At 44.4% G+C, this 24,366-nt stretch overlaps 1 protein-coding gene across 1 annotated transcript in view; it reads right to left on the bottom strand.

Annotated features, from left to right (window-relative positions):
• The window catches only part of apbb3 (amyloid beta (A4) precursor protein-binding, family B, member 3), a 73,187-nt gene that overhangs the window by 8,140 nt on the left and 40,681 nt on the right, over positions 1–24,366 (bottom strand). Inside the window, exons 8-10 of the mRNA XM_078549764.1 lie at positions 12,559–12,673; positions 11,615–11,702; positions 1,312–1,395 (exon numbers count right to left, since the gene is read on the bottom strand). Coding sequence (XP_078405890.1) covers positions 1,312–1,395; positions 11,615–11,702; positions 12,559–12,673 — 287 coding nt within the window. The remainder of the gene's footprint in view (positions 1–1,311; positions 1,396–11,614; positions 11,703–12,558; positions 12,674–24,366) is intronic.

Below are 24,366 nucleotides of genomic sequence, written 5' to 3' on the forward strand. Positions count from 1 at the left end.
GTGACTACCACAAGGACATTGACATTATACTGGCAATATTCTTTTGGATCTGGAATACTTCTATGAGCTCCTCAGGGTAGAGACTTAGGCCTAACCATCTTCAGCTGCTTCATCAATGACCTTCCTTCCATCATAAGGTCAGAAGTGGGAATGTTCGCTAATGATTGCACAATGTTCAGTACCATTCATGACACCTCAGGCACTGAAACAGTCCATGTCCAAATGCAGCAAGACCTGGATAATATCCAGGCTTGGGCTGACAAGTGACAAGTAACATTTGTGCCACACAGGTGCCAGGCAATGTCCATCTCCAATAAGAGAGAATCTAACCATCATCCCTTGACATTCAATGGCATTACCATTGCTGAATCCCCCACTATCAGCATCCTGGGGTTGCCATTGACCATAAACTGAACTAAACTATCCATAAATACTGTGGCTACCGGAGCAGGTCAGAGGTTAGAAATCCTGCGGTGAGTAACTCGCTTTCTGACTCCCCAAAGCCATCCACCATCTACAAGGCACAAGTCAGGAGTGTGATGGAATACTCTCCTCTTGTCTGAATGAGTGCAACTCCAACAACACTCAAGAAGCTTGACACCACCAAAGCAGCCTGCTTTGGCACCCCATCCACAAACATTCATTCCCTCCACCACCGATGCACAGTAGCAGCAGCAGTGTGTACCATCTATAAGATGCACTGCAGGAATTCACCAAGGCTGCTTAGACAGCACCTTCCAAACCCATGACCGCTACCATCTAGAAGGACAAGGGCAGCAGACACATGGGAACACCACCGCCTGGAAGTTCCCCTTCAAGCCACTCACCATCCTGACTTGGAAATATATCGCCATTCCTTCACTGTCGCTGGGTCAAAATCCTGGAACTCCCCTCCTAAGAGCACTGTGGGTGTACCTACACCACATGAACTGCAGCGGTTCAAGAAGGCACCTCACCACCACCTTCTCAAAGGTGAGTAGGAACGGGCAATAAATGCCAGCCTCACGAGTGATGTGCACATCCCGAGAATGGATAAGAAAAACAAGTTTAATCCTAATTGTCAAAGTCTGTGGTAATTTCCCAGTTGAAGTAAGCACCTTCAGGGAAGGAAGGAAGAAACCTAGCAGAAAGGCAGAATATAACTTGCCACAGTTCATATTTTGATTTCAAATTGCTTAAATAAGAAGCTTTCAGCGTGCATGACAAAGATTATTCTTGGCAAATTTCTCTTCACACTGGGACTGACCAGTGGTCGATTGTAACTTTCCTATGGCCAGTGTGCAGCCAGTTTTCACAGAGAGATTTACTCACCCATTGAATTGGCCACAGGGAGACAGCCAATATATTGAACGTTAAACCTCTGCACAGATTGCCTCACCGCCTCCAGGAGATCAACTGGAAAAGAACAGGAGACAGGTAGTCGCAGTGATCTGTGTATTCATGCTATCATGGACCGTACGCATTGTGAGGGACTAAGACCTCACCTTGTATATTTTTTTTTAACAAAATATATAAAGATATGCTCATTGCTATCTGGACAAAGACCTAAAATGGCTGAATTTATGTCTGTCTGTGACCCCTGAACAAAAGGAGCTACCTTGGCAGTATCAGAGAAACTCGCACCTCATTATCTCTGAAGAGTCACTATCAACACATTGTGAGCTGCATAGACTGAATTCAAAGAGAGCTATACAAAGGCCATCTGCATTTCATAATTCAAGCTGGTCAACTGGAGTCTGCTCGCCTGCTGAGACAGAGACCCTGCAACCTTCTTTTCAATTCTTAATGGTTGAGAATTCAACACTCTTGGGAACCCAGATGTTGGATACAAACCCTTTGTCAAAGACAATATGAAGAGGTGAGAGTCATGAGACATGGGCCTCTGGCTTGTGGAACCAGTAATATTGCCTTGCTGTACTGCAAAGTGTCAGTCTGTTTTTTAATCATCTGACTAGTGGCCTCACAGACAAGGAGCTATGGTCCAGGTTGGATATCTGGCCCCATCTACATTGCTTCTGGGAAGAGTGTCCTCTGCAGTCACCGTCGCTGTGAAGCAGTCTGGGAAGAGTGTCCTCTGCAGTCACCATCGCCGTGAAGCAGTCTGGGAAGAGTGTCCCCTGCAGTCACCGTCGCTGTGAAGCAGTCTGGGAAGAGTGTCCTCTGCAGTCACCGTCACCGTGAAGCAGTCTGGGAAGAGTGTCCTCTGCAGTCACCGTCGCTGTGAAGCAGTCTGGGAAGAGTGTCCTCTGCAGTCACTGTCGCCGTGAAGCAGTCTGGGAAGAGTGTCCTCTGCAGTCACCGTCGCCGTGAAGCAGTCTGGGAAGAGTGTCCTCTGCAGTCACTGTCGCTGAGTGAAAAAAAAGCAACGAAAACCATAAGTTCATTGGTTGGTAAGTAACTGCTAGTTTGAACTACCTATTCTAAGTTGATTTCAGATTAAAGGTGACTACTGGGGCCCAGGATCGGAGGCCTAACACTTCAGCTTCAACTCAGCAGAGAGAGCGAGTTCCAGTTGATTTTAAAAAGTGTATTTTGAATCTCTATTCTAACTTGCTTTCAGATTAAAGGTAAATAGGAGAAACATTTTACAGATTGATAAACTAAAGACTAAAAACAAATTGAAAAACTAATTAAATAAAATATAGATGCAGGGCCAGGCGATGTGTTGTAGCTGCATGATGTGGGAGCTGATGGACTCCATTGTGGTTCCTAGTGACCACATCTGTAGCAAATGTTGGTTGCTCGAGGAACTCCGGCTCAGAGTTGATGAGCTGGAGTCTGAGCTTCGGACACTGCGACACATCAGGGAGGGGGAGAGTTACCTGGACACTGTGTTTCAGGAGGCAGTTACATCCCTTAGATTAACTACATTAAATTCGGCCAGTGGTCAGGGACAGGAGGGTGTGACTATGAGTGAGGCCGGTAGAGGGATCCAGGAAGAAGCACTGAAGGAGCCTCAGCCCTTGCCCTTATCCAACAGGTTCGAGATTCTAGCTCCTGTGTGGATGAGAGCAGGGACTGTAGGGATGATGAGCAAACTGACCATAGCACCATGGTACAGGGAGCCATTCAAGTGGGGGTAGAAAAGAGAAATGTAGTTGTAATCAGGGACAGTATAGTTAGGGGAATAGATACTGTTCTCTGTAGCCAGGATTGAGAGTCCCGAAGGCTGTGTTGCCTGCCTGGTGCCAGGGTTAAGGATATCTCACCTGGGCTGCAGAGGAACTTGGAGTGAGAAAGGAAAGATCCAGTTGTCGTTGTCCATGTAGGTACCAACGATATAGGTATAACGAGGAAGGAGGTCCTGCTGAGGGAATACGAGCAGCTGGAGACTAAATTAAAAAGCAGAACCAAAAAGGTAATAATCTCCTGATTACTACCTGAGCAACGAGCTAATTGGCACAGGGTCAATAAGATTAAAGATGTAAATGCGTGGCTCAAAGATTGGTGTGGGGGAAATGGGTTCGAATTCATGGGACTTTGGCACCAGTCCTGGGGAAAGAGGGAGCTATTCTGTTCGGACGGGCTCCACTTGAATCAGGCTGGAGCCAGTGTCCTGGCAAATTGTATAACTAGGGTTGCAGATAGGGCTTTAAACTAATTAGTGAGGGGGAGGGTTCAGTTGCATGGAAATATAAAAAATCAAAGTTTAAGGAGAGGGTAAGAGTGCAGGTTAGTGACGAGGCTGATTGTTACCAAAAAGTGAAAGGAATGGACAGAGTGTGTGAACACCATATTGCACCAAAGAATCATATAAGAGTGGGGAAAATTGACAATAGGGCAAACTTAAAGGTTTTGTATCTGAATGCGTGTAGCATTTGGAATAAAACTAATGAGTTAACAGCGCAAATAGAGATAAATAGGTATGATTTGGTGGTGATTACTGAGACATGGTTACAGGGAGAACAGGTTTGGGAGTTGAATATCCAAGGGTACTCAGTATTTCGGAAGGATAGGCAGGAAGGAAAAGGAGGTGGTGTAGCTTTGTTAGTGAAGGAAGAGGTCAGTGCTATAGTGAGGAATGATATAGGCACTGGAAAGCAAGACGTAGAGTCAGTCTGGGTAGAAATAAGAAATAGCAAGGGAAAGAAGTCCCTTGTGGGAGTAATCTATAGGTCCCCAAACAGTAGTTCAGCAGTAGGGCACAGTATAACCCAGGAAATACTGGGAGCATGTAAGAAAGGCACAGCAATAATCATGGGTGATTTTAATATGCATATAGACTGGACTAATTAAATTGGCAAGGGTAGCCTCGAGGGAGAGTTCAGAGAATGTATTAGGGATCAAAGGAAATGCCAAACAATTAGGCCAGTTAGTCTTACATCGTTGGTGAGCAAATTAGTAGAATCAATCCTGAGAGATAGGATTAACTGTCATGTGGAAAGGCATGGACTAGTCAGGGATGGTCAGCATGGATTTGTTAAAGGAAGGTCTTGCCTCACAAATTTGATTGAATTCTTTGAGGAAGTGACAAGAAGGGTTGATGAAGGTAATGCATTGGATGTTGTGTACATGGATTTTAGCAAGGTGTTTGACAAGGTCCCACATGGCAGATTAGTCAGGAAAGTAAAAGCCCATGGGATTCAGGGTAATGTGGCAAACAGGATAAAAGGTTGGCTTTGTAACAGGAAACAAAGGGTAATGGTCGATGGATGCCCTTGTGAATGGAAAGTTGTCTCAAGTGTTGTTCCACAGGGCTCAGTGTTGGGACCCTTGCTGTTTGTGTTATATATTAATGATCTGGACGTGAACGTGGGGGGCACGATTGGGAAATTTGCAGATGACACAAAGATTGGCCAAGTAGTGGATAGTGTAGAGGATAGCCATAATCTCCAAAACGATATAGATGGGTTGGTGGAGTGGGCGGTAAAGTGGCAGATGGATTTTAACATAGAGAAGTGTGAGATCATACATTTAGGGAGGTCAAACAGTTACAGGGATTACACAATAAATGGGAATATACTAAGAGGGGTAGGTGAAGTGAGAAATCTTGGTGTACAAGTACACAGGTCCCTGAAGGCAGCAGTTCAAGTAGACAAGGTTGTAAAGAAGGCATATGGAATGCTCTCCTTCATTGGCAGAGGTATAGAATATAAAAGTAAGGATATAATGTTGGAATTGTATAAACCACTGTTGAGGCCACAACTGGAGTATTGTGTGCAGTTCTGGTCACCACATTACAGGAAGGACGTAATAGCTCTGGAGAGAATGCAGAGGAGGTTTACAAGAATGTTGCCAGGGTTAGAAAAGTGTAGCTACGAGGAGAGATTGGATAGGGTGGGGTTATTTTCCTTAGAACAAAGAAGACTGAGAGGTGACTTGATTGAGGTGTACAAAATTATGAGGGGAATAGATAGAGTTGGCAGGATAAAATTGTTTCCCTTGGTGGAGAATTCTAGAACCAGGGGACATAGATTCAAGATAAGTAGCAGAAGGTGTAGGGGGGACATGAGGAAGAACTTTTTTATGCAGAGGGTAGTGGGTGTCTGGAATTCGCTGCCCAAGTTGGTGGTAGAGGCAGAAACTCTAAACTCTTTTAAAAAGTACCTGGATCTGCACCTTAAGTGCTGTAAGCTGCATGGCTATGGGCCGGGTGCAGGACGGTGGGATTAGAAAGGGCACCTGGGTGTCCTCGGGCTGGCATGGACAAGATGGGCCGAATGGCCTCCTTCTGTGCTGTAACTTTTCTATGGTTCTATTGTTCTATTGTTTCTTGGACCAATATATTGTGGAACCAACCAGGGAGCAGGCTATTCTGGATTTGGTTTTGTGTAATGAGATGGGATTAATTAATGATCTCATAGTAAAGGATCCTCTAGGGAAGAGTGATCGTAGCATGCTAGAATTTTAAGTTCAGTTTGAGAGCAAGAAACCTGAGTCCCACACTAGTGTTCTGGAATTAAACAAAGGTAACTACATAGGCATGAGGGCAGATTTGTCCTTAATGGACTGGGCAGGAAGACTACAAGGTAGGACAGTTGATGAACAGTGGCAGATATTTAAGGAGGTATTCAATTCCTCCCAAGTAAAATATATTCCAAAGAGGAAGAAAGATGGTAAGAGGGGGAAAAAGCATCCATGGCTAAGCAAGGAAGTTAAAGATAACATAAAGGCAAAAACTAAGGCATACCAAATTGCAAAGGTCAGTGGCAGGCTGGAAGATTGGGAAACTTTTAAAGATCAACAAAGGGTTACTAAAAAAATAATAAAAAGAGCAAAGGTAAATTATGAAAGAAAACTAGCGCAAAATGTAAAAACTGATAGCAAAAGCTTCTACAAGTATATAAAAGGAAAGAGAGTAGCTAAAGTGAATGTTGGTCCCTTGGAGGATGAGACTGGGGAGTTAATAGTGGGGAACGCAGAAATGGCAGAGACGCTTAATCAACATTTTGCCTCAGTTTTCACAGTGGAGGACATTAGTACCACCCCAATAATAACAGGTAGTGCGGAGGGTATAAAGAAGGAGGAACTTAGAACAATCACCATCACTAGAGAAAAAGTACTGAGCAAACTATTGGGATTAAAGGGTGACAAGTCCCCAGGACCTGATGGCCTACATCCCAGGGTCTTAAAGGAAGTGGCAGTGGAGATAGTGGATGCATTGGCTATAACATTCCAAAATTCCCTGGATTCTTGAAAGGTTCCAGTGGATTGGAAAAATGCTAATATAATGCCCTTACACAAAAAGGGGGGAGGCAGAAAGCAGGAAACTATAGACCAGTTAGTTTAACGTCTGTCGTTGGGAAATTGCTGAAATCCATTATTAAGGAAGTAGTAATGGGGCATTTGGAAAGACAAAATGCAATCCAACAGAGTCAGCATGGTTTTCTGAAGAGTATATTGTGTTTGACGAATTTGCTAGAGTTCTTTGAAGATGTGACAAGCAAAGTGGATAATGGGGATCCTGTAGATGTAGTATACCTGGACTTCCAGAAGGCCTTTGATAAGGTGCCGCACAAAAGATTAATATACAAGATAAGATCACATGGAGTTAGAGGTAATATATTAGCTTGGATAGAGGATTGGCTAACCAACAGAAAGCAGAGAGTTGGGATAAATGGGTCTTTTTCTGGATGACAAGCTGTAACTAGTGGGGTACCACAGAGTTCGGTCCTTGGGCCCCAACTATTTACAATCTATATTAATGAATTGGATTCAGGGATAGAAGGTACTATAACTAAATTTGCAGATGACACCAAAATAGGTGGGAAAGTAAGTTGCAATGAAGAAATAAGAAATTTACAAATGGATATGGACAAGTTAGGGGAGTGGGCCAAAATTTGGCAGATGGAGTTCAACGTGAATATGTGTGAGGTTATCCATTTTGGTCAGAAGAATAAAAAGGCGACTTATTATTTAAATGGAGAGAAACTTCAGAATGCTTCAATGGAAAGGGATCTGGGTGTCCTTGTGCATGAATCGCTGAAAGCTAGTATGCAGGTACAGCAGGTAATATGGAAGGCAAATGGAATTTTGACATTTATTGCTAAAGGAATAGAGTATGAAAATAGGGAAGTGTTGTTGCAACTGTACAAGGCATTGGTGAGACCACACCTGGAGTACTGTGTACAGTTTTGGTCCCCTTACTGGAGGAAGGATGTAGTTGCATTGGAGGTGGTTCAGAGGAGGTTCACTAGATTGATTCCAGAGATGCGGGGCTTGTCTTATGAGGAGAGATTGAACAGTTTAGGCCTATACTCGCTAGAGTTTAGAAGGATGAGAAGAGATCTAATTGAGGTATATAAGATGCTAAAGGGGACAGACAAAGTAGACGTGGAGCGGATGTTTCCCCTTGTGGGGCATTCTAGAACGTGAGGCCATAGTTTTAGACTAAAGGGTGGTAGATTTAAATCAGAGATGATCAGGAATTACTTTTCTCAAAGGGTCCTGAATCTGTGGAATTCACTACCTGAGAGTGCAGTGGATGCCGGGACGCTGAATAAATTTAAGGAGGAGATAGACAGATTTTTAATTAGTAATGGGTTGAAAGGTTATGGGGAGAGGACGGAAAATTGGAGTTGAAGCCTAAATGAGATCAGCCATTATCGTATTGAATGGCGGGGCAGGCTCGAGGGGCTGAATTGCCTACTCCTGCTCTTAGTTCTTATGTTCTGCTAGAGATTCTGTACCATCACCTACAAGGCTGATTCATTTCTGTGTGCCCATCTCATCGTGTGAAGTCAAAACCACTGAAAAAGCGAATTACCCAGCATCGGTTTTCAACCTGCCTTCCTCCGTGAAGGAATACCTCATTGGACTTCGATTCTGGACTCTCGAACCCATGTGAAACCCTATTTCTTTTCTCTGTGGTCTCTTGCACTGTAAATCTTTATTTTCATATCCCTCTTTTACTGTATGAATGCAAAAGAGGCAGCATTGTGACTTCCCCCTCCTGTGTTTTGAGTGCGTGCAAATAAACTAACCCTTTGAACTCATCCTACCTCGAGTTTGCTGTGGGGTTATTCATAGAAAATTGGATCACACCAAAACCGAGGGGTTGGGAAATATACCAACGCTTATAAAGGGGGAAGCAAATCAAAAACGCCTTTCTGTTTATGGATGGGTGGTGAGAGGAGAAATTAGTGCTGTTTAAATTACGCCCCTCCGGTGCATAACAGCATCCAATTAATCTCATCCCACAGCCCATGTACACGCTACGCTTGTGTGTCAGTCATGGCTCTGTTGGTAGCACTCGTGCCCCTGAGTCAGAGGCTCAAGTTCTACATCAGCACAAAAATGTAGGCTGACACTCCACTGCAGTGTTGCCATCATTCAGATGAAACATTAGACCGAGGCTCCTCTCAGGTGGATGTAAACAATCCCATGGCAATATTTTGAAGGAGTGCAGGGGAGTTCTCTCCAGTATCCTGGCCAATATTTATCCCTCAATCACATCACTAAAAACAGATTATCTGGTCATTATCACATTGCTGCTTGTGGGAGCTTGCTGTGCACAAAGTAATTGTTGCCTTTCCTACATTACAACAATGATTTGCCTTTAAGGGTATTTCTTCATCAGCTGTAAAGCGCTTTGAGACATCTAACGTTAGTGAAAGGCACTATATAAATGCAAGTTTTTATTTCCTTTTTATCCTATCCCACCTATCTGTTCTCCTGAGGGAATGTTCTGTTTAAATATTCTCCGATTCCCAAAGCAACGCTTTAGGATATTCATTCTTTCTCATCTTTCTACTGTTCCACTCTAGCTCTTTTTTCATCTCTCCATAACCTCCCTCCCCACTATCAGCACGGTCCCAGTAGCACAGGAACCATTGTGTCACGTGCAGTATTTAATCATTGTGGGCATTGTCTGTGTCTATATCCTGGAAACTGACTCCCAAACAAAGCATCCCCAATTTCCATCGCTCCACCATTGTGGCTGTGTCTTCAGCTGCCTGGGGGCCTAAGCTCTGGAATTCCTGCCCTAAACCTCTCCCCCTCCCTACATCTCTCTCTCCTCCTTTAAGATACTTCCTAAAACCTATCTCTTTGACCAAGCTTTGGTCATTTGCCCTAACATCACAACATGTATCCCCTGCCCTCTGTTAAGTATCACTTATATTTAATCCGTTATCTATGGCCACGTGTTGCGGACTCCTCAACTCATGCAAGCAATCTGCTTCTCTCTACCCTGTGCCATTCCTAAGCATTTCTTTGCACTTCTAATCACATTGCCCCTTAATTTGCATTGCGCTAATGGTGGAAAAGGGACCAACTTGATTGCTGTTTCCAAGAGCCAACAATGGTGAGCTGAATGGCCTCCAATCTGTTATATCATTCCATGGTTCTACGGTACATTCACACAACAATTTATAAAGTTTTTCCTCTACATGCCAAAGGCGCAGTTACCCCGTAGGTACAGCCTGAATCCAAAGTCTTACTTACCTTCATTTTAACTCCAATTAATGCCCTCACACTTCATTTACACTGTACACGTTTAACATTGTGACAAAGCCAAAGGCTTCAAATAATTGTGGCTTTTACTGATAGAACACAGGTTATGGGGTGATACAGTAGAAGTGTTTAAAACTCTGAAACAATGGGCCAAAGTCGATAGAAGCTGACAGCTGCCAGTGGTTGAAGGGTGTAAAATGAGCAGCCATAGGTGAAAGATAAGGAACTTAGAACAAAGTACAAGTTAAACCTCTCCAAACAGAGAGTTGTGAGGCTGTGGAATCACTTCCGGGGTCAGCAGTTGAGGCAGAAACAAAATCAACATTCAAGATTAGATTGAATGGATGAAGAGAAAGAGGTTGAAGTGAAATAGAAACATGGGTGGTAAATGTGATGAGAACCATTTGCCGATGGGTGAAATCTAAGACAGGCTGGTTGGGCCAAATATTGCTGTTTCTGTGTTGTAACTTCTGTTTATTTCTAAACTTGTGGTGTGAATGCACTATCAAGGATTTGGAATTGTGATAGTTCTTCATCTTCTCTTCTGCAGTCAAAGCAAACTCAACTCTTGCTCTAGCTTTTCAATCTGGTGTCTGCCTAGTCTTGTGCGGGACACTGGTTTTTGCAAGTGGTTGAGAGTTGGTATAAAGTGGAGGTCATTAGTGAACATCAGGAAGAACTGAGATCTCTAGTGGTCTTCACAGCCTTTGGCTGCCCATTTTGAATCATTCACCCCAAGATAGAGACCCTATCATTTCCTACCATCCAGATTACTTCATCTTGGATCTCAGAGACTTTTCCTTTAGTCTTAAGCCTTGTGAAGGTGTTTTTTTTCAAATCCTTCTTGAAAATTAACATTATTTATAAGCCATCAGCCTACCAGCTTCTCTTGGCTCATGCTGATAAGGTAGCTGATTCAAAACACTCCTTGAAAAAGACCTAGTGAGGAAGAAAGGAGAAGGGTATAGGATGTCTCAGGCTGTGTTCAGATGGATAGCCAACTATCCATCCTCAAGACGTAAAACCAGAGAAGTATTGTGATAGATACAGAGTAAGGCGTGGGGGTCATGGCTTCAGATCTGAGGTTTGCTTTGTTGATGATATCTGGATAATCTCTTTTCAGGTACCATGCCCTACGAGGGTGTTGGTGACCATGGAGCTCCATGTTAATCGCGCTCTAAAGGCATGGGTCATCTTCGTTGGTGGCACATTCATCTAGTTTGTAAGGTTCTGTGAAAAGATCATTCTTGGTCTGCCTCAAACTCTTTTACCATCAATCTTTCCCATCAGCATCCTCCCCCTTCAGGTACAATGTCCTAAGAGGGCATTGGCCACCATGGACTTCCGTTGGATTGGTCCATGATGATGCTTGGCAAAGTACTGCAGTGGTTTGCTGTTGCCTTCTGCAGTATGGCTGACCAGAAAACTCTCCCGCTCTTACCACCTGCCATACTGGAAGGAGCTGCAGGCCACGTTATGAACATATTTTCTGTAGACATCAAGTCCTGAAGTGGGGCTTCAACCCAGAGCTTCTGGCCCAGAGGTAGGGACACTAACCACTGCGCTACAAGAGCTCGAACTATCAGCATCAGACTTGCTAAATCACAACCTCTCATTAATCCCAACTGTATCTCAAAAACGTTAGACTCGGCTGTAAACGTTCCTACCTCAAGTGAACGAGCTCTGCTAAATGAATAATTCGTTATAAGATTAGAGATACCTTGTAGTGGCAAGTCGACTGGGGAGATGCCCTCCTCCGTACCCGAGACATTGGATGAGTCACTAGTCATTGCTCGTTCTGCCATGATCTGCAATGAGTTGGAGAAGGTTTTAGATTCCAAGACACAGTACAGATTTGCTCAACACACAGCTAGGTGACTGTGTTAGTACTCTAGATTGAATGGGTGGGAGTGATGGAGTGGTGGCTGGGGTAATTTTAACTTTGAGCAATATCAGTTGAAGTGATTGAATGGCTATGAAAGTCTAAACATATATAAATTGACATTGTCCCCTTTACAAAGTTTATAACAACCCCATCGTGTATGTCCAGGCAGACACTGACTGCTACGCTGAAGGACTAGTCTGTACTTACATACAGGTTAGCTTAACAAGCTACACACAAAGAAATCTTCATCCTCCATCAACAGGCGTAGTGATAATGTCACTGGACTAGTAATCGAGAGGCCCAGGCTAATGCTCTGGGGACATGGGTTCAAATCCCACCACGGCAGCTGGTGGAATTTAAATTCAAATAATAAAATCTGGAATTAAAAGCTAGTCTCAGTAATGGTGACCATGAAACTATCATCGACTGTTGAAAAAACCCATCTGGTTCACTAATGCCCTTTAGGGAATGAAATTTGCCGTCCTTACCCAGTCTGGCCTACATGTGTCTCCAGACCCACAGCAATGTGGTTGACTCTTAACTGCCCCTCTGAAATGGACTAACAAGCCACTCAGTTCAAGGGCAAATAGGGATGGGCTAAAAATGCTGGCCTTGCCAGCAATACCCACATCCCATGAAAGAATAAAGAAAAAAAACACCCATAATATAGGGGTGAACCGTCTATGGATTAGCGAGGGGGCAAAGCGGCAGTCATTGTCGGGATAAACAGAATAGAGCCTGACCATAAGTTAGTTTGCCAAGTGATGAAGAGGTCTTGCCTGGGAGCACATCTGATGAAGGGCAGTGGCGATGGCTTTTGCAGGGGTGTTGCAGTGAAACACGTGGCACTTCAGCATGCATGTGTCCTTGTCACTCGCTACGTAGGCAAAATCTCTACCCAGAGGAAAAGAAACAGATTCAACAGTGAACACACCTAGCAAATATCCCATAGCTGCAGAAAACATTATAGTGAATCATCTTTCCATTTACAGTTTGTCTGCCTACCCACAGTCTTTGGCTATGCAATAATAGCTTGCATTGACAGAGTGTCACAAGGCTATACCCTTTATTTTTGAAAATATGAGTTACAAACTTTTAACTGACTGGAAATTTTGCAGTTTGAAATGAGACAGAACAAACTACTTAAAATGCAAGACCACCTTCCAAGGTGAAGGTGAGAAAAAAAAACAAGATAGTGCCCCCACCACCACCCCCCCCCCCCCCCGCCCCCCAAAGGGGTGTGAAGAGGGACATTTTCAGTACTTTACAATTCCATCGAAACTCATCACTGTCTAAGGAAGAGATTAAAATGCCAAGTGCTGGATATTGAAACAATGGCCGTCAGAGACAGGCCGATCCTAAACCTCTTGGAAATACACAATGGGTGAGGTTTAACAAGGCAGGCTGCAGACCCTGAAGAGAGGCTTTTGCAAGAGACTTCAGCAGAAGAGAGAGGCTGAAGAGCTCCCTCTCTGGGCTGCCCAAGCGTCAGGGTCTGGCCTCTTGGCCTCCCCGATTGGTTCCAAGACATGCAAATCACTGCGTTAGGCACAGCTTTGGTTGCCAGATTGGTCGGAAAGATGTCATGTTTAGACATCAGTCCTCTTTGGAGCCCACTCCTGATTTTTTTTGGCCGGGGTTTACTCCCCTTAGCCTTAAACTCTCCCAAGGTGTCCACGAGGCAGTGCAGCTATTTTCCCAGAGCTGGGAGTATGGTTCATGAGGGCCAGGGTGTTTGCACGTGCTGGTGGGCCCACACACTGCATGTCCGGGGCCACACCTCCTCAGTGTTCCTCTGAAGCTTTAGCCTGGAGCCGTGAGAGACCCAGTTCCTGTTTGTCGCCACGAGGAGGCACAGCTGAGGGCTTGCTGAAGGAGAGGCTGTGGACTGACAGGGAGAGACTTACACATTTGTCTCTCCTTTTCACATTGCAGATAGAGAGCGATGTGGCTGAAAATGAGAAGCAAACTAGCAGACAAAAGCGAAAAGCATGTTAGCTCTCTTCACCCACACACCAGAAGCATCACATCGACCCGTTGGACACACATCCATCTATTTATCTATTTGTCTATGCATTTATTTACCTCCGACTGTATCTGAGTGATATTTTTATCAGTTTATTCGTGTCTATGACTGTGGTTGAAGTGTGTACTATCTACAGGATGCATTGCAGCAACTCACCAGTGACTTTGAAAGAACTTCCCGTTATTGGGTGTTGGATACAGTTCGATAAGTCTGAAGAAGTCTTCATAGTCATACGTAGGTTAACTGTAAGTCTTTACTGACTCTTAGAACTATTTACAAATGTACAGTAAAGGAAACAAGCTAGGAGCTGTCTCCACGCTTGCTGGTACACACGGCTCTGTCCAACATTAGACTGGGTGCGGGTCATGTGCCTCTTACATCACTGTGCGGGCGGTACTCTACTCAGTCCCACATTAACCCTATATGTGCCAAACCCTTATACTACACCTCCCCCAAGCCATTATCCAACGTATTTTAAGTATTTATAATTTACCTCATGTCTTACATTGTCATTACTACATTATCACTATCCCATCTCCCCTCTTCAAGTACTTGAATTCAAAAGTTCAGGCAGTCTGGAGGCCTCATAACCCTTCCATATCTCGTTCACACTACTGTCGGAGGAGTGGCAGTCTCTATCGCTGCTGGTTCTTTCTGTAGGTTTGGAAGTTGTTCTGGCATCTGGGTGTGTTTCCATCCCTGTCTTCTATTCTTTTGTGTTGAACCGCACTTGGTCGGTCCGGCTGTTGCGCTGATCAGTGGTTGCCACTCTAACTTGTTTCTTGGGGGATGAATGAACGTTATGCTTGTCTCCTTGTCATTTCTTTCACTTCTTCTGCTGTTGTGTGAGTTGTGGCGATGTCGTCCGTGGCAGAGGATGAGCACTCCTGTGACTAGAATGAGGTTTAGTGATACGCTCACCTCTCTGTGTCGATATCGGCAATGAGCGGCTGCTACCAGGTTCCAGCAGCTTTCGTGGCTTTGGCATGCTGTCTGGGAGTTGCAGCGTATGCTCAGTGGTTGCAGAGCTGACCTGCTCTGCTTCTGACTTTTTGTCTGGACCTGAAACAATGCTGTATCTTAGGAACCTTTTCCTCCAAAGTCCCCAATTGTGTGATTGATCTGGGCCTTGGATTAGTCCAAATTGATTTGGAAGTGTGGAATCCTGATCCATGGTTAAAAATTTAAGTGTGTAGCTTCTGCTTTACGAGCTTTCAGAATTTCAAGATGGCGTCGCCATTCACTTGGAGACAAAGGGTTCACTTACCCGCGCTTGCCAGTTTTGCCGGGCTCTGCTACTGGCAATCGAGCTCAGCTTAAAAAAAATTTTCAACAATGGCTACTTGGATCAACTAGCTGCAAACTTCTCCATTTCAACACTACGCTTCAGGGTCAAAAAAGTGTCAAATCCTGGCCTTTTCTGGTCTTGAAAGCTGATGCTTTAGTTATGGCTCTTCCGAATTCATTCATTTAATTAATTCATTTTATTTTTCCTTCTTGGAGCGAGCTCGGGTGTTCAGGCGCGGACTCAGGGATCTGTTTTTCCCAATGGAAGTTTCAAACGGCAATTTCTGACTACTGAACTATCTAAACGTTCCTCAGGACTTGCTGTATCCTGGGATTTTAAAAGTTTTAGCTCACCCTTGCTTGGGCAGTTGACTCTGGCATCTGAAGCTGGACTTCCAAAGGAGATTCAATGAAGTCTTCTGCTGCAGTAAGGAATTTGAAATTTCTGCCTCCAGCTTCCAAGCCTTTCTTTGGAGCTTTTTTCCTGGTGATTTTTTTCTCTGCGCCTCTGCTTCTGGAGCTTCTTTTCAGGCCAGGCTGCTTCGCTGAATTTTCTTCTCAGTCTTCAAGCATTTTAATTTTTCTCTGCATTTTCTGTGAGGTCTTGGGTTTTTCCACAAGCTGCCACCATGTTGTAGGGTGTTGGGTACAGTTCATAGATCTGAAGAAGTCTTCATAGTCATACGTCGGTTAACTGTAAGTCTTTATTGGCTCTTAGAACTATTTGCAAATATACGGTAAAGAGTCCAAGCTAGGAGCTGTCTCCATGCTTGCTGGTACACATGGCTCTGCCTAACACTAGCCTGACCCTGGGTGTGGGTCATGTGCCTCTTACATCAGTGTGTGGGCGGCACTGTACTCAGTCCCAAATTAACCCTATATGTGCCAGACCCTTGAGCTACACTTTCCTCCCATGTAACTTCTATCATCAGGAAGAACAAGGGCTGCAATATTGTAGGAGCACCATCGCCTCTGTGGTTCCTCACCATTCTAACCTCATTGTGACCTGGAGATATATCATTGCTGGGTCACCAAGGCAAATCGTTGCCCTGATTGGTTAGGTAGAATTGGAAGGAAGTGGGGGTGTCCCGCAAGGACCTGTATTGGCCCTCAACTATTCACTCTGTTTGTGACAATGGCTTACATAATACAGTAGAGAGCCATATGTGCAAGTTTGCCAATGACACAAAGATTGGTATTCTAGTAAGTAATGTTGTCAGGAGCGTAACATTACAAACAGACATCGATGGAGATGGATTAAGTGAGTGGGCAGATGGATTTCAATTAACATGTGAGGTGATCCATTTTGAGTCAGGAAAGGATACACAGGAGTATTAGTTAAATGGGGAAAAGCTATGAACAGTGTAGATCATAAGATCATAAAAAATATGAGCAGCAGTAGGCCATTCGGCCCATCGAGCCTGCTCCACCATTCGATAAGATCATGGCTAATCTGATTGTGGCCTTAACTCTACTTTCCTGCCTGTACCCCATAACCCTTATAACAAAAGCCAAATACTGCAATTGCTGGAGATCTGAAACAAAAACAGTAAAAATTCAGCAGGTCTGACTTGACAGTATCTCTGAAGGGAGAAATAAAGTTAACGTTTCAAGTCCAGTGTGACCCTTCTTCATAATTCACCCCATAATGCTTAGCTCCCTTGTTGAAGTCAGCCTTGAATATATTCAATGACCCAGCCTCCACAACTCTCTGGGAAAGAGATTCCAAATGCCAATGACCCACTGAGAGAATAAATCCCTCATCATCTCCGTCTTAAATGGGAGACCCCCTTATTTTGAAACTGTGCTCCCTCGTTCTAGATTCCCCCAAGAGAGGAAACATCCTTTTATCTACCTTGTCAAGCACACCCCCACTCCAAGAATCTTATATGTTTCAATAAGATTCGCAGGTCTGCAGAGATGTAGGGGTCCACATACACAGATGACTAAAGTGTAGAGGTCAGATACAAAAACTACTCAAAAAAGCTAATGGAGCCTTTATAACCGGAGGTCTAGAACATAACGAAGAGGGAGTTTTCCTACGGCTATACAAAGCCCTGGTTCAACCACATCTGGAGTATTGTATACAGTTGTGGGAACTGCACCTTAGAAAGGATATATTGGCCTTGGAAGAGGCCCAGGCAAAATTCATCAGAAGGTTCACAGGGCTTCAAGAGTTAGATTATAAGGGGGGATTAGAGAAACTTGTATTCCCTGGAATATAGAAGGTTCAGGCCTGATTTGATTGAGTTTTTAGGATTTTGCAAGGATAGATAGACAGAAATGTTTACCTCTAGTGCAGGTGTTGAGGGCAAGGAGCCATAACCTTAAAACCAGAGTCAGGCCATTCAGGAGTGAAGTCCAGAAAGTGTGGAACTCTCTCCCACAAAAGAAAAGCAATAGATGCTACACAATAGTTTAAAATCTGAGCTTGATAACTATTTCCTATGGTTATGGTTTTTAGGGATATAGAGCCAAGGTGGGTGCATGGAGTTAACATACAGACCAGCCATAACCTCACTGAATTGGGGTTCAGGCTTGAGGGACCAAATCTCCTCCTGTTCCTATGTCCCAATCCATGAATTTCCTCCCTAATACCGTTGTGGGAGGATCTTCATCAGTTGAGCTGCAGTGGTTCAAAAAGACGACTCACTATCACTTTCCCAGGGCAACAAAGAACGATCAAAATATGTGGCATTGTCAGTATTGCCCACATCCTGAGAACTATTTTTTAAAACTATGAAAATTAATTAAAAACTAAGACCAATTTACAAACCCTAGAAGATAAATAAATGGAATAATAAAGGATCTTTTGCATCTGGGACATTCTGGAGAGCCCTATGAGAGGTTTATACTCCGAGAGGGGAAACCATTAAATATTACAGATGGTGGGACACAAGGCTGGAATTGGGGCTTTGCGCTCTTCCTATTCCTCCTGGAAAGCTGTGCATTCCTCAGCTCAGAGGGTCATGAGAGGGAACCAGAAATCGGAATGTCATTCAGGTCCCACCCTGGCTCACTCCGTCAGTCCATCCGTCTCACTGCGTCTGTCTATCCGTCTCACTGCGCCTGTCTGTCCGTTTCACTGCATCTGTCTGTCTGCCTGTCCGTCTCACTGTGTCTGTCTGTCTGTCCATCTCACTGCGCCTGTCTGTCTCACTGTGTCTGTCCATCTCACTGCATCTGTCTGTCTGCCCATCTCACTGCGTCTGTCTCTGTCTATCTCACTGTGTCTGTCTGTCCATCTCAATGTGCCTGTCTGTCTATCCGTCTCACTGTGTCTGTCTGTCTGTCCATCGCATTGTGCCTGTCTGTCTGTCCGTCTCACTCTGCCTGTCTGTCTGTCCATCTCACTGTGTCTGTCTGTCTGCCTGTCTCACTGTGTCTGTCTGTCTGCCCATCTCACTGCATCTGTCTGTCTATCTGACTGCGTCTGTCTGTCTGTCTATCTGTCTCACTGCGCCTGTCTGTCTGTCCATCTCACTGTGTCTGTCTGTCCGTCTCACTGTCTCTTTCTGTCTGCCTGTTGATGCGTATCTATGTGTATGATGTGTATCCACTGAGCCATTGTTGAATCTTTCCTGGAACCAGATCTTGCTGTCCCTAGTTTCCTCTTCAAAATGTACTAGCAATATTCTGATTAGTTAAGATTGTAATTCTTTCACTTTTTGCCAAATTTACTTCAAACTGTTTTTTTTAATGTAATCAAAACTGCACCAGTGAGATCTTTGGGGACTATTTAGCTCTTAGTGAATAGAAAGTAATTTGTGTCAGGTTACACGAACATTCCATGTCTGATGTAGAATAAAAGCCATTTCGCTGAGATATAATTGAATCATTGCCTTTGTCAGACATGGTGTTCATAAAGCAAAAGGAAGCAGATGCAGATCAACATCAGCAGTAGTGCTAAACGATTTGAGCAAAGCTTCGCAGATCATAAAATCGCAATCAACAGTCTCCTTCATGTCCCGTCATGTCTAGACTGGATCTGGGACTTGCTCAACAGTTGACAACAATGTGTTCGATACGAATTGAGTACTTCCAGTTGGATAACACGACACAATGGGGTCCCACAAGAAACCAAATTAGACCTGATTATATTTTTAGCCATCATAAACAATGTCTGTACTGATATCAGCACACCTATTCATCGCTATAAATATGTGGATGACCTGACCCTCTTGAGTGTGGTAATCAGGTTGACGCTTCTCACATGCAAGGGGAAATCACTTTGTTGAGTGAGTGGGCAACAGCGAATCACAAGTGACTGAAGTCCCAAAAGTGAAACATTATGGAATTGTGTTTCTTATGCAATCCCAACACCCACATCGAGCTCCCCCATCCCCCTCTCATCAACCTAGAGGGAGCACAACGAAGGTTCACCAGACTGAATCCTGGGATGGCGGGATTGTCTTCTGAGGAGAGATTGAGGAGGCCGGGCCTGTATTCTCTAGAGTTTAGAAGAATGAGAGGTGATCTCATTGAAACCTACAAAATTCTTACAGGGCTTGACAGGGTAGATGCAGGAAGGATGTTTCCCCTAGCTGGGGGGGTGTCTAGGATCAGGGGACTCAGTCTCAGATAAGGGGCAGACCTTTTAGGACTGAGATGAGGAGGAATTTCTTCTGTGAATCTTTGGAATTCTCTACCCCAGAGAGCTGTGGAGGTTCAGTCATTGGGTACATTCAACACAGAGTTTGATAGATTTATTGGTCGTAAAGACATCAAGGGATATGGGGAATAGCGCGGGAAAATGTTGTTGAGGTAGAGGATCAGCCATGATCTAGTTGAATGATGGAGCAGGCTCAAGGGGCCAAATGGCCTATTTCTGCTCCTATTTCCTATGTTCCTAGACAATGCTGAGATTGTGGAATAAGCCTACACTCACCTATTAGGAATGTACATTCAGAGCGATCTCAAATGGGATTACCAAGTGTGTGAAATGCTTAAGAGAGTGAATGAAAGACTTCACATGCTATATCTTCTCAAGCATCACAAATTATCTCAAACTGATCTAATCACTGGGCTTAACAGTTACATAAGACCCATTATTGAATACGCAGCGTAGGTTTGGAATGCTGGATTTACCAAGGATCGTCTGAACAAACTCGAAAGCATTCTGAAATGAGCGCTGAAACTGATCCTAGGTAACACACACAAAAACTACTCTGACACAATCAAACAACTGGATATGTGATCCCCTCGCTGAAAGGTGAGAAAAAACTCTCTCTGGACCTTTCTAGAAAACTCTTGAATTCCAACTCCCATTGCCACTATCTCTTGCTACAAGCACACAAAGGTAAATTTGTGGTGGAATTCAGGAGAAAAGACACCATTCCACAAATAAGATATGGAACGAATGGACTATGAGACAGTCTAATCCCCTACTTTATAAAACTCATAAATAGAATGTAAATGATTGAGAATCTAATGAACTCAACCTAACAACGATAAAAACAAAAAACTGCGGACGCTGGAAATCCAAAACAAAAACAGAATTACCTGGAAAAACTCAGCAGGTCTGGCAGCATCGGCGGAGAAGAAAAGAGTTGACATTTCGAGTCCTCATGACCCTTCAACAGAACTGAGTAATATTAGGAGAGGGGTGAAATATAACCACCTTAAACCAGCTTATATTTCACCCCTCTCCTAATATTACTCAGTTCTGTTGAAGGGTCATGAGGACTCGAAACGTCAACTCTTTTCTTCTCCGCCGATGCTGCCAGACCTGCTGAGTTTTTCCAGGTAATTCTGTTTTTGTTTTCAACCTAACCTATGATCCTAACCTAACCTAACCTATTTCAACCTATGATCAATGGACTTGAATACAAAGTGTCGAGTGCAGTATACCTTTCATCTTTATTTTGTAAATTAAGGAGACCTGTATTTTGCAATGTACTGTAATTATTTGTATACTTAAATGTTCATAATTGGGCAATCCTTTCATTATTTTATATTTTATTTATTTTAATGATTGATTATAACTCTGACATGAATTATGATTACTGCTTTTATTTGTATTGTCATCCCAATTCAGCACTAGCTGCCATGATGCATTTTCAATAAACCAATTACCAATCGATCTAACAGAAGTACTGATGAGCATGTGGATTACAATAACAGTCGGCCAGAGCTTGCCGCAGTAATGAGAGCGAAAATATCGGCATTCACTGTCATTACTCCTCTGCAACTAGCAGCAACTCCTGGAGTCCACACATGCACAGTTTAATGTGAAGATTGAGAAACTGCAGTCAGTAATTCTATGCTTTTCCCAGAGAGTCTGCTATTGAAGTCCCCTCCGCACCCCCCTCCCCGACTGCAATCAGGTAGAAATCAGTGAATTAACAAAAGCTTCCACTTTTGTGCTGCAAAACCCTTCAACCTGTTACATCTTGCTGAATGAAGTGTCAACTGGGTTTTTTTTAGCCATGCAATAAGTTCATAATTACTGATAAACAACCTCACTGGCCCTGACAAAATAATGTTATATTTGTGAAATGTCAAATTTCTCCATTTTATATATTTTTTATAAAGTTTGTTTGATGATATTTTAGCATCTACCTTAATCCTACATATATGTCCCAGTCATTTAATTATCGGTCTCCAAAGAAATTTAATTACAAGTGAAAAATTCAGCCTATTTAACTTCCTGCTTTACTGTCTGTGAGAGTACTTTAATGCGATTGGCAGAATATCTTGCTTGATGGTATCACTGTTGCTGGAGTGGGGATCCCTTTGCTTGAAGCCACATTCAAACTGACCTCAAGAAAGTGGAAATCCACTCCACAGAGATCACTAGATTTTTTTTGGGCAAATTTCTTCATGATCAGCGATTAAAGCTATTTCTTTACCACAAATCAGGAAATCGAGGTCATTATTGTTGGTTGATAAAAACTTTAACCACAGTTCCAAAGAGCTTCTGCTAATTTTTGCAAGTGTTTCTTTCCTCTCATGTTTTTGCTCAATCTCATTTGCATATCCTGAACATAACAGCCCATAACTTCCGAGCTCCCCAGAGCTCATGGGGGGTACCCCAAAGATGCGCTGGGGAATCCCTCTGGGAAATTCCCAGGTAAGGGTTTGCACAGTAATTGCCCAGGAATGCACATTTCCTCTGGACAATTGCACTGTGCTGGAACCATCTGAAAATGCAGTTAAAATTGCAAACCTCGGGCCGAGGTTATACCAATAGTTACTTAGAAAAAGTTAGAAGAATTAAAACCTCTTCTAACTTCTGAGTAACTATTGAAAAGACTCAGACTGACCCTACAGGACTCTCCCACATCCCCGACCCCTCCCTTCCCATGGGACTCCCCCCACCCCTGAGATCCGACACCCCCCAACCCTTGCCAAACTTAGACATCCCTGGACCTCCGACTCCCACCCCCACCCCCTCCAGACAGTTTGGAAATCCCAAGTACACCACATCTACAGGTTCCCCTTTATCCACCTTGCTTTTTACTACCTCAAAAAACTTTTGTCTGGACCTCAGACCCGCCCCGCCTAACCTCGGACAACTGCCACTGCCCCGACCTCCAACAGCCCTGGAACTCTGACTCACCCACCCCCTCCAGACCTCGGAACCTCAGGACCCACCACCCCCCCAATGAACCCCCTGGACCTTGGACACCCCACGATCCCCCTGCATCTCCAATTGATCTCCACCCCCGATCCCAGCAACCCCCCAGCATCAGGCACACTCCCTACCTCAGCCACAGACCCATCCATTTGACCTCGGACACCCCACCAGAATCCACCCCCCCCCAGACCTTGGACACCACCCCCCACCCCCCCAGCCAGACATCAGACCCCCACCCAACTCCTCGACCTGTGTAGACCTTGGACCCACTCTCGACCTTGGACCCCCCCCTCGAACCCTTCCCCCAACCAACAGCCCACTCCAACCTCGAACCATCCCCGACCTCAGAACCCCCCCAACCCTCCCCCTAACCTCAGACCCCCATGACTTCAGAACCCCCGACCTCCGACATCTGACACCCCCTGACCCCTGACACCCCCACTCCCCATGGACTTCCGGCCGCCACTCCTCCAAATCTCTGACCGACCAACCCTCCTTGGACTTCCAGCCCCACCCAGTGGACCTCTGACCAACACCCCACACCCCCCCCGCCCCACCACCCCAGGACTCCAATCCACCCCACCCCAACCCCTCCCCACCTGGACACCCCCAACCCCCAAATCCTAACCACTTACCTTAGACACTTACCTTCCCCTGGCCTGTCAATTTTCCTGGCCCTTTAAACTTACCTGCTTTATGGCAGCAAGTGCTGTGAAAAAGGGGACTTGGCCTCCTTGAATACACTGGAGCTAGACTTTGCTGGGGCCTATGAGGCCCCGAGCAGATCCGGCAAATGGAAGTGGCAACGTAATTTTCAAGACCAGGTAAGCGGGTATTTATTTCTAATTTCTGCACGTCAGCATTTTCTGACGCTAGTCAGAAGTTACGGCCCAATATCTTCTGATTGTCATTCCCATGGCAATGCCTTAACCAATCAGAGTCAACATGGTTTGAATTTGAACAAAAGCTTGGCAGTTAACTGTTCCCTGGTGCATTCTCCATGGAAATGCCTCCACCAATCAGAGTCCACTTGCCAACCTATCAGCACTCTCTTCTCATGCAGTATAAATTGTTGTTCCCTTTACTATTGATATTCTAGCAAGCTGTCCTGATGAGTGCAAGATGAAAAGATTTGACAGCATGTCTCTTTTCTCTGCAATGAAATCTTCTATGAACCAATGCAATCGAGCAGCATTTTAGAATATAAAAACATTGTTCTGCAGTGAAAAATAATCCTTGCTATATTTTGTGGTAAGCCCATTTTCAGTTTCATGAATACAGCTGATGATGATTTTACCACAGAAATAAACAACTTTAATCAGTGCCTAGTCCACTACTTGTGAGTAATGTAATTTTAAATATATGACTCCCTGGAACTCGCTGCCCACGAGAGTGTTGGAAGCAGAGACGATCAATAATTTCAAAAGGAAATTGAAGTAGCCTTGAGGGAAATAAATCTGCAGGGTGACAGGGACACAGCGTGAGTGGAATTGGACTAAATGGGACATTGCTCGACAGAGAACCAGCATGGACTCAATGGGCCGACTGGCCTCCAACAGTGCTGTAATGACTCTATGGGCGGAATCGTCCCAGATTTGCACTAAGTGCGGTAGCGGGCGAGAAAACTGACGTTTCATCCATTGGCTGCAATGGCGGCTTCTCACGCCGTATCGTCCCAGTCCCGCCACATTAATC

The sequence above is a fragment of the Cetorhinus maximus genome, chromosome 10 (assembly GCF_964194155.1).
Source record: "Cetorhinus maximus chromosome 10, sCetMax3.hap1.1, whole genome shotgun sequence".
In the NCBI taxonomy this organism is placed as follows: Eukaryota; Metazoa; Chordata; class Chondrichthyes; order Lamniformes; family Cetorhinidae; genus Cetorhinus; species Cetorhinus maximus.